At 41.5% G+C, this 9,354-nt stretch overlaps 1 protein-coding gene across 1 annotated transcript; it reads left to right on the forward strand.

Annotated features, from left to right (window-relative positions):
- Positions 1-219: 219 nt before the first annotated feature.
- LOC130101635 (leucine-rich repeat-containing protein 38) lies at positions 220-7,695 on the forward strand. The gene is made up of 3 exons (XM_056267455.1): positions 220-879; positions 6,843-6,971; positions 7,346-7,695. Exons 1-3 carry the CDS (start codon positions 264-266, stop codon positions 7,693-7,695), a joined length of 1,095 nt encoding a protein of 364 aa, XP_056123430.1. The 5' UTR covers positions 220-263.
- The last annotated feature ends 1,659 nt before the right edge of the window (positions 7,696-9,354 follow it).

Genomic DNA, 9,354 nt, shown 5'->3' on the forward strand with positions numbered 1-9,354 from the left:
CTTCATCTTCACATAATTACATACAGACACATCAGGAATACGACTGTCCTACAGCGATGAAAGGAAGAAGCGCAGCCACAGAGCTCTCACTCTCTTTCTCACTCACTCTCTTTCTCACTCACTCTCTTTCTCACTCAATCGCTCACTCACTCACTCACTCACTCACATACACTAGGGAGACATTAGTGGGTCTTGTTTTCTCTGTGGAGGTTTTTTGGCGTATCCATAACCTGTGAAGGCTTCATGAAGCTCGCAGCCACAGCATGTGTATCGGAACCCAGATATTGCTTGTGCTTTTAGTGCATGCGGTGTCCTCGATCCCTTCTGGCTGCCCAGAGCGCTGTGTGTGTGATGACCAGCATGTTGTCCAGTGCGCTGAACAAGATCTCTGCAGATTCCCAACAGGACTCCCACTGACCACCCGCCAGCTCATCCTGTCCAACAACCGAATCTCTGATTTACCTGCGCTTGAGCTCAATTTCCTGTCAGACCTTATGTATCTGGACTGCAGCAATAACTCTCTCACACACATATCTGAATCCACATTTGCAAACCTGAGGAAGTTGGCATATCTGGACCTGTCCTTTAATTCCTTGGGTAAGATTGAGGAGCAGACCTTCAGAGCGCTGGAGAGCCTGGTGATGTTGAGACTGACGGATAACCCCAGGCTGTCAGAATTTCACCCTCAGGCTTTCCCGCACGCCAGTGGGATTCAGGTGCTGGACATCAGCAGGAACAACCTGAGCAGACTCAATGTGAGCTCCCTCATGGCACTCGGCGGGCTCAGGTCTCTCGGGCTGAGTGGGAATCCGTGGCTGTGTGGCTGCGACACGGAAGAGCTCTGCTTATGGATGCACACAGACACCGTCAAATTTCAAGGTAGGCTATAGACTTAGGTTACAGTTTGGGTCTAGGGTTTGTCGTTTTGCCTATTTAGGCACATTGGGTAATTATTTTAAAAATAACTTTATTTGGTAACACTTTAAATAAGGTTCATTAGTTAACATTAGTTAATGTATTAACTAACATGAACTAACCATGAGCAATACATTTGTTACTGTATTTGTTAATCTTTGTTAACGTTAGTTAATAAAAATACAGCTGTTCATTGTTTGTAGATGTTAGTTCACCGTGCATTAACTAATGTTAACAAGATTTTAATAAAGTATTAGTAAATGTTGAAATGAACATTAAAAAAGATGAATAAATGCTGTGTAAGTGCAGCTAACTAATGTAGTTAACCAATGTTAACTAATGAACCTTATGGTAAAGTGTTACCCTTTATTTAATAGTGTTGCTCTAGAATAGATCACTACAACAACATTATATAAAACTTAACAGATTTATATCAGATTTATTCATGGAGATGGGCAGTGCTTGAACTTGGTTTTGTTTTAGCATCTATAACTCACTGATTATGTGCATTATGTGTGTGTGTGAGTGTTAGTCACACACAGATTTATAATACTGTCACCCAGGAAAGCAGTGGTCATGTCAGCCCTGTAGTTCATTTATGAAAATGCAAAAGACTTCGGAGTGGCTACAGAAAAAAAGAGACTTCTTGCGAAAACGAGGATAAATATCGGAAGGGCATTAAATGTAGTCACGCAATGTTGTTAACATTAACAATTTGAGAACAAAGTATAATTTGGACGGTTTGACGTGATATGAAAAGCGATCTTTAGATTTAATCTTTTAAATGCTTTTTTTCCCTTAGTTGGTCAGAACAAAAGTGGATGTTAGTTACTTGTTCAGAAGACATTTTCCGGTGAAAATTCTTATGTTGGTCATACTTCCAAAAAGAAAAATCTGTGATTGTGAATGCCAGTATCGACACCGGCGTGGTGACTGACAGCCACATATTCTCCTCAAAACATTGGATTCATCCGCGCTGTGCCGTGCCGAGGCACAACTCACTTAAAGTTGATAATTCCACGAATGACTGCAATTGCAGATTTCAAACAGAGATGGCGACAAAGAGGAACAACTACGGACTGCAGCTTTAATGAAAGTAATGCATTACGTTACTTTTGCGTTACTTTTTCTGACCTGGGCTGGGCTTGCTTGTAACCATCATGATCACACAACGTTTGTTGTACATTTAAAAGTACATCATTACTTTACTAGTTACTTGAAAAAGTAGTCTGATTACGTAACTTGCGTTACTTATAATGTGTTACCCCTAAACATTGTTACTGACTTGTGCCAGCTTTCCAAATGTGATGATCATAAGTTGACCACATGAAAAAAAAAAAGTTTCATGACATTTCTAAACAATGTTGTACTAATCTGCAATTTGTTAATGTTTGTAATTCTTGCTTGTAAGTATTGCTTGTTATTGGACACTGTTTTAGATTTAGGGCAGTAGCCCACTGCTAACAATGCATCACCCAGTCCTATTCTGTCTTCAGGGCTTGATAAAGAGGGGAAAATAGACTAACAGCTGGCAATGGATTTTTAAAGGCCATCTGATTGATACGCAAGAATGTGATGCTTAGAGGATGGATGGATGACTAGATAGAGACATAGAGATAGACATATATATTTAGACATACATATATATATATATATATATATATATATATATATATATATATATATATATATATATATATATATATATAGTATATGCAGTGTATATACATACATTCTATACTTTATCTGCAGATCATTGTTTAAGCTCATCTTAAGTTCATCTTTTTGGAATGTTCATAGAGTCCAGTTATAACCAGTTATGTTTAGGCCAAGGGCCTCTAGTGTACGAAGCCACACTGAACACTCAGACATACACAAACACACATAGTGTGAGGAATAATACCGAGACATCTCCTGCTTTTAATTGGCACAGATGTATTCCCTCAAGTGCTGCTAATTATTTTTCTCTACAAATGAACATGCAACTATTCACATAGGAATGCAAGATCAAACACAAACAAAGTCTCTCCCTCTGCTGTAAGCTTCTCTAGCCCCATATATGCTGGCCTATTTTTTACCTTTTACTGGCTTTGTAGGGGCTTATTCGGAGGGGCCATTGTAACATAAACTTAGTTGTTCTCAAAGCGTGGGGTGCGCCTATCAGGCATAGGTAGCATTATTATACATCTATACAGCTGTCAATGCACATTGGCTATAGAGTCAACATTGAGCTGTTTATCTTAAAGGACTCGTTAAATAACGTATCAACTATTTGAATATTTATATCAATGAAAGTGAAAAGCTTTGAAGACATATTCAAAGAGTGAGAATAAGAAAATATGGCGCAAGTACAAAGGGTATTGGATGAGAGAAAGACAAAGGAAGAGACAGACCATACAAGTACTGCACGTCAGATGGGTTGTGGGTATTCGGTCACCATAACTAGGGAGAAAGTCATTGCAAGGATGGAGACAGTGGAAAATGGTGAGATTACTGTAACGAGGTACATTATATTCCTTGTGCATTTCTTTCCTCAAATTCCTCATTTATTAGTGGTGTTTGTTAAGGAGTGAAATCACTATAATTTTACAGTAAAGGTATAATGAAGGTAAAATAAAGAGAGAATTGGAGCAGAAGAAGACGTGTCTCCTTACAAAAGCATAAGTACAAAGAGTAAATGACTCAGCCAGAGCAGAGGCCAACCATGGGTTTGAATTATTCAGTGTGTCAGTTAGTGTGTACGGTGACATAATATCCATGTATGAAAGGATGCCAAAAGGCACTGTTTTAATTTACACCTCAATCAGCAATGCTCATTTCCAGAGCTACTCGTGAATTAACCTTAACGGTAGACATTAAATCTCATGTATAGTGCATGGAACTGACTTGTATTTTAAAATACCTGCATGTAATTACACTATTGACTCATCCCTTATCTTTTAACCTAACCTTAAACCTACCCATACCACCAAACCTGTGCCCAACCATTAAACATCGCAGCAGACATTTATCACTCAGTTTAGTGCTTTCAAATATAACAATTTAGGGAGAAGGGAACAGTGAACGCTGCTATGGTCAAATGGTGCTTCTCAATACTCAAATAGATGCTTCCTCGTTTCCTCGCTCCTCTGTTCTCTACCCTGTGACCAGGAAATCGATCAAAGTTAGCCATCTTGAAGAACATCTTAATTCTATAATTGCACCACAAGGAAGCAAAGAAGGAGGAGTGAGGAAGATTCCTGAGGAGATATGAGCGAGGATGCACAGGTGTATCCTATGCGGAAGTCTTTATTGTCGAAAAACCTGACGTACTTAATAATAGCTTAATAATTATCTTCCCCCTTCACATCTGTCACAATAATTTAATTTATGTTTCTTAAATAACCAACTTAAAACCATAAGGGCAGATCCCTTGAGCGCAGCTGATGAGCGCTTTGAAGTGATGCTCAAGTGATCAAGGTTATTAGTAGGATACAAATAAGCTTTCTTTCGATTCCTCCATCCGCATTTTCTTTTATTGCCTCCTTCACTCAAATCCTACGGGTGGTGGGGGTGAGAGTTGAGGAAAAGAAACGAGGATGCACAAATTAGAAATGAGAAGCACCCCAGGTGAGCTCTGATCCTCTCCTACATCAATTCCTGCACATTAAGATTGTCCTGTAAATTATCAGGAAAATACTGGAAGCAGTGGTTTGCTATTGGTCAATCTACCATGAGTGACAGGTTATCCCACCCTCGCACCAGTAAACGCCATCAGAGAAGAGATGTATCACGGCTGGCTGATGTATCCCGGATCCGGCTGACTACATCATGCGTTGTGGTCGTGTCTAGGTGCAGACCCATCATCTGATCTGGATGCGGCCCGGATCCGGCTGACTACATCATGTGTTGTGGTCGTGTCTAAGTGTAGGTCCTCCATCTGATCTGGATACGGCCCGGATCGGGCTGACTACATCATGCGTTGTGGTCGTGTCTGGGCGCAGGTCCTCCATCTGGATCCGGCCCGGATCCGGCTGACTACATCATGTGTTTTACTTGTGACAAACTCTTTTTTTTTTGCAATTTTGTGTCTGTGGTTATCATGTTAGACTGTCATGTTTATTAAGTTGCTAAATATATACCAGCAATACAAATGTTTATGGAGTTAATGGAATTTTTTTTTCTTGTGTTTTATGTGACTAGAAGAGGGACAGACAGTGTGTGAAGGTCCTTCATTCTTACGGGGGCAGCATCTCTCCGAGTTGGGCCTGTGGGTGAGAAGACATTGCCATCCAGGACTGGGTCACCAGGACTACCTGTTCTTTGTGGCCATTGGTTTTGTCATCTTTGGAGTAGGCACTGTACTGGTTTGGGTAGCCGGCATGGTGATAGTGCTCTGCCAACGCTGTGTTAGATGGAGGAAGGCTAGACCAAATGTTGAAGCGAACGAAGGGGAAAATAAAAGTGGCATAACATGGACTTGAGAAATACCTGAACTAGCATAAACCTGAGTCCGGTCCTGTAACGAGTGTTGACTAGGAACATCAGAAAGTGAGGTGACAATCGTTTTGCTCATGATTATGAGCCAGTTGAGCCAGTTGACATAGGGCGAAAGCTGAGGTTAAAGTAAAAAAGGAAGGCATCAAGGCACATCCGAATTGTATCACATCCTGTCTTCTGAGATACCTTCATCTCCTGGATTTCGGAAGGCAGCATAGATGTATCCTTCACTGCCTTTGATATCCCACAATCCTGTGTGTTCGATTCCGTGACAGTAGAGCTAAAAAATAAAATGGCATCTAGAAGTTGCGGATGGTGATCAATTTGTGTGTATATGTTTTTTAACATTTCATTTCTAATGAGAAATTAGTATTGTAGAAATAAAAAAATTGCTTAGTTATCTGAAAAAAGCTCTCTCTATTTTGTTGTAGATCATTAGATAGTTACCTTAAAACCCTGTCTGAAATCAGCTTTCTTTGTACGCAAACACTACCTGCAAAGTAATTGTCTGATAGGGTAGCAAGGCAGCTGCCTAAACTTTTGGGCACAGCTAATGCAAAATATTAATTTATGGGCCATTCTACAGAATTGGTGCAAACTGCTGTCCCACAACCAAAAAAAAAAACATATTTAAAAAGCATTTAACTATTCAAATCATAGATGTTTATAAACATCCTTCTATTATCTATTGAAACCGACATTAATATTTAAAATATCAGTAAGCTTAATATATATAAAATCATAATTTATTGGGTACTTTCAATTGGGAGGTGGCTGTCCCTAAACCTAACCCCTAAATTTCAACTTGAGAAAATTATATTGAAATAATTTGTGCAATTTTTTCCACTGTTGTTTTTAAAAATATCTTTTTTGATTTTTGAAGTTCAAAGAATACATTTATTTGTAAATCATGAAACTTTATGTAAAAAAATGTGTCCTGCATTTTCATGTCACTACCGAAACAGTGTATGTTTTAGTCCATTGGCTGTGACTGATTTTAACCACACCTGTCAGCGATCTGTTTTTGTTTACATTGTCTCTACCTCGGAAGCGGAGGAAGAGCTGTTTTACTGTCCACTGTTCGTCCAGAGTCCATCTCAGAAAAAGAAAGTGCAGTGTTGGCTCAGGAGCCCGCTCAAGCCCCAGAGCCCACCATTTTTTCTGCAAGGGCCACAGAGTCTTGAGTCTACTGCAGCACCCCCAGAGATGCCTGAATCTGTTACAATACCCCCAGAGACCAGTCTTCATTGTTGTCTCCACATTGCAAACGGAGGAGGAGGAAGGTTCTCTCTGTTCTCCTAGAGCAGCATAAATCCTGTCATGAACACCGTGGCTGTCCCAGAGCAGCCAATTTCTTCTGTCATGGACAAGAGTGCCAGTCCTGAGCCGCCCATTCTGTCTGTCACAGGACATTCCTGAGGCACTCACTCTTCCTATCATGTCCACAGAAGCCACTCTAGAGTGTCTCGCACCCTTTGGTGTGGCCCAGATGATCATCCCAGGGCCATTAAATCTACCTGTCATAGACACAGAGGCCATCCCAGAGTCGTCTGCACTACTTGTCAGGGCCAACAAAGGTCATTCTTGCCAGTCATGTCATGCCCACAGAGGTCGTCCCAGAAAAGCCCTCTCTCCCTGTAATGTCCATGGAGGTCATTCCCGAGCAGCCTGCTGTTATTGCCATGGAGTCCTGTCCAGCCACAGAACAGCCAGAGCCCGCTTCAGCCCCACAGAGCCACCAGAATCATCAATGATTGTTGGTCTTGATACGGCAACAGAGGCTGTTCCCAGTGTAACTTTAGTCTTCAAATCTTCTGAACCATTTTCCCTGCCAGTGAAGTCAAGTCAACATAGCCTACTCTATTAGCCCCACAAGGCATTTCTGAGTCTGTTCCTGCGGCCCCAAAGGGCATTCCTGAATTTAATTCTTTAGCCCACAAATATGTTCCAGAGTCAGTCCCTGAGTTTGTTCCATCAGCCCATGAGGACGCTTCTGAATTTAATTATGCAGCTCCCATGGGCCTTCCAGAGTCCAGTCCAGTAGCCCTGGAGGGTCCTCCCAAGCCTACCTTTGTAGCCCCCGAGGGTATTCCAATGTCTGTTCCTGAGACATTCACCTTCCCTGCCAGTGCGGTCATGGCTCCTGAATTCAAGTCCTTCTCTAGTCAAAAGTTAGTTCCTGAGCTAGCCCCCAGCCCAAGAGTTACTCATGTTGGTTATGTTTCTCAAGCCAGAGGTGGTGCCCTGCCGACATCCAAGTTTGGTCCCTCATCTATCCCACTGGCTGGCACCGGTGGATAATGCACCACTCTGATACCAGTAGCCCCACCTTCAGCACGACCAGGCATTCATGGCTTTTCCACCACGCCAACTACAGTTGTCTCCGCCAGGCTGGGATACGCCCCTGGACCTATCCCCACCCTTCCTATCCCGTCCTCTGTGTTTTCTGGCAACTGGACCCTCAAATCTAACAATTCCCCTGCCCTCCCAGTTGGTACCCCCTTGGTCCCCTGCTGTGTCAGTGCCCCCCCTGGACTCTCTTATCTAGATTGGATGCCAGGAGGCGTCCGTTGGGGGGAGGGTACTGTCAGGGCTCTGTCTTTGTTTAATGTTTCCATGTTTGTTTTGGGCTTGAGCACATGGCTTTGTCTTTGTTTATGTTGGCCATGTGCTCCCCTTGTCTTGCCTCTTAGTTTCCCCTTACCACGCCCTCTCATTCCCAAAGAAGTAAACCAAAAGGTAATAAGGTTTTTAAGAATTTAGAGATAACATGCACACAAAGGAGGGTGGGATGGTTAAATCCTTCTGTTCTCAAAGGGTGTAAACACTGAATGCAAATTACCATTGTTAACACATGTTTCCATGTGAAAGAGGTTCTGTCTATATAATAAAATGCAGCAAAAGGATCGGGGCCTTTTGTATCTCAGATCAGCCCGTGAATCTTAAGAGCCGCCGGGACTCTCAGCTTCATGTATTTCCTAAAGGCGTGTTTGCATCTCTTCTCTTTATTCCAGAGCATTTGATGTTATTGTATTGATTATATTTGAACTGATTATGAAATTGGCATGATACATTTACCTGACATAATAAATTCTTACATTTGATTATTCTAATTGACTTTGACATTATTTTCATTCAAGAGTTTAAAAAGAATAGTCAAACACACATTTAATGATGCACGAATATCAAAAAACCTTTTCATTTATGGAGTCAGATGAAATAACGAGAAAATACATATGAGAAATGTATTTGATTAAATCAAAATTACTTTGCCACGCGGAAAGTAACACGCAGAAACCTTCCCCGCTGATCGGATGCCTCCATTGGGCCGATCGAGCCAGGCCTTACAAATATATCTATTAAAATAATGATATTCTGGTCTTTATCTCCTCCCTGAACTTCCCGCTGCCCTGTTTCTTGCTCTCTCACTGGCTTCGCCAATGTAATTGTCAGTCAGAACACATTTCACACAGCACGATTTTGAATCGGCGACAGGTTCAGATATTTAGCATGCCAAATATCTCACGGGTGTCGGCGGCCCGTCGGCAATTCTCTCATATTGCGTCTTTGATAATTCACACTCCGTGATCGTCACTTGCGTGAACAAGCACCGATTTGCCTATGATTTTGGACATTTGTCGGCGATCTCTCAAAACCTGTTGGCGAGTGAAAATCGGGGCTAAAATCGTGCAGTGTGAACTCGGCATTAGGCAAGGCAAGGCAAGTTTATTTAAATAGCACATTTCATACACAATGGTTATTCAAAGTGCTTTACATAGAATAAATTAAAATAATCAAAAGAAATAAGAATAATTAAAACAGTTTAGAATAAAATAAAATACAGTGCAAACAGTCGGACGAACAGTGGCACAGTGCTCATTCAGTAAATGCATAGCTAAACAAATGTGTTTTGAGTCTGGATTTGAATGTGACTACTGTAGGAGCACATCTGATCTCCTC

The sequence above is a fragment of the Rhinichthys klamathensis genome, unplaced genomic scaffold, assembly GCF_029890125.1.
Source record: "Rhinichthys klamathensis goyatoka isolate OS25496 unplaced genomic scaffold, OSU_Roscu_1.1 h1tg000011l_1, whole genome shotgun sequence".
Taxonomy (NCBI): domain Eukaryota; kingdom Metazoa; phylum Chordata; class Actinopteri; order Cypriniformes; family Leuciscidae; genus Rhinichthys; species Rhinichthys klamathensis.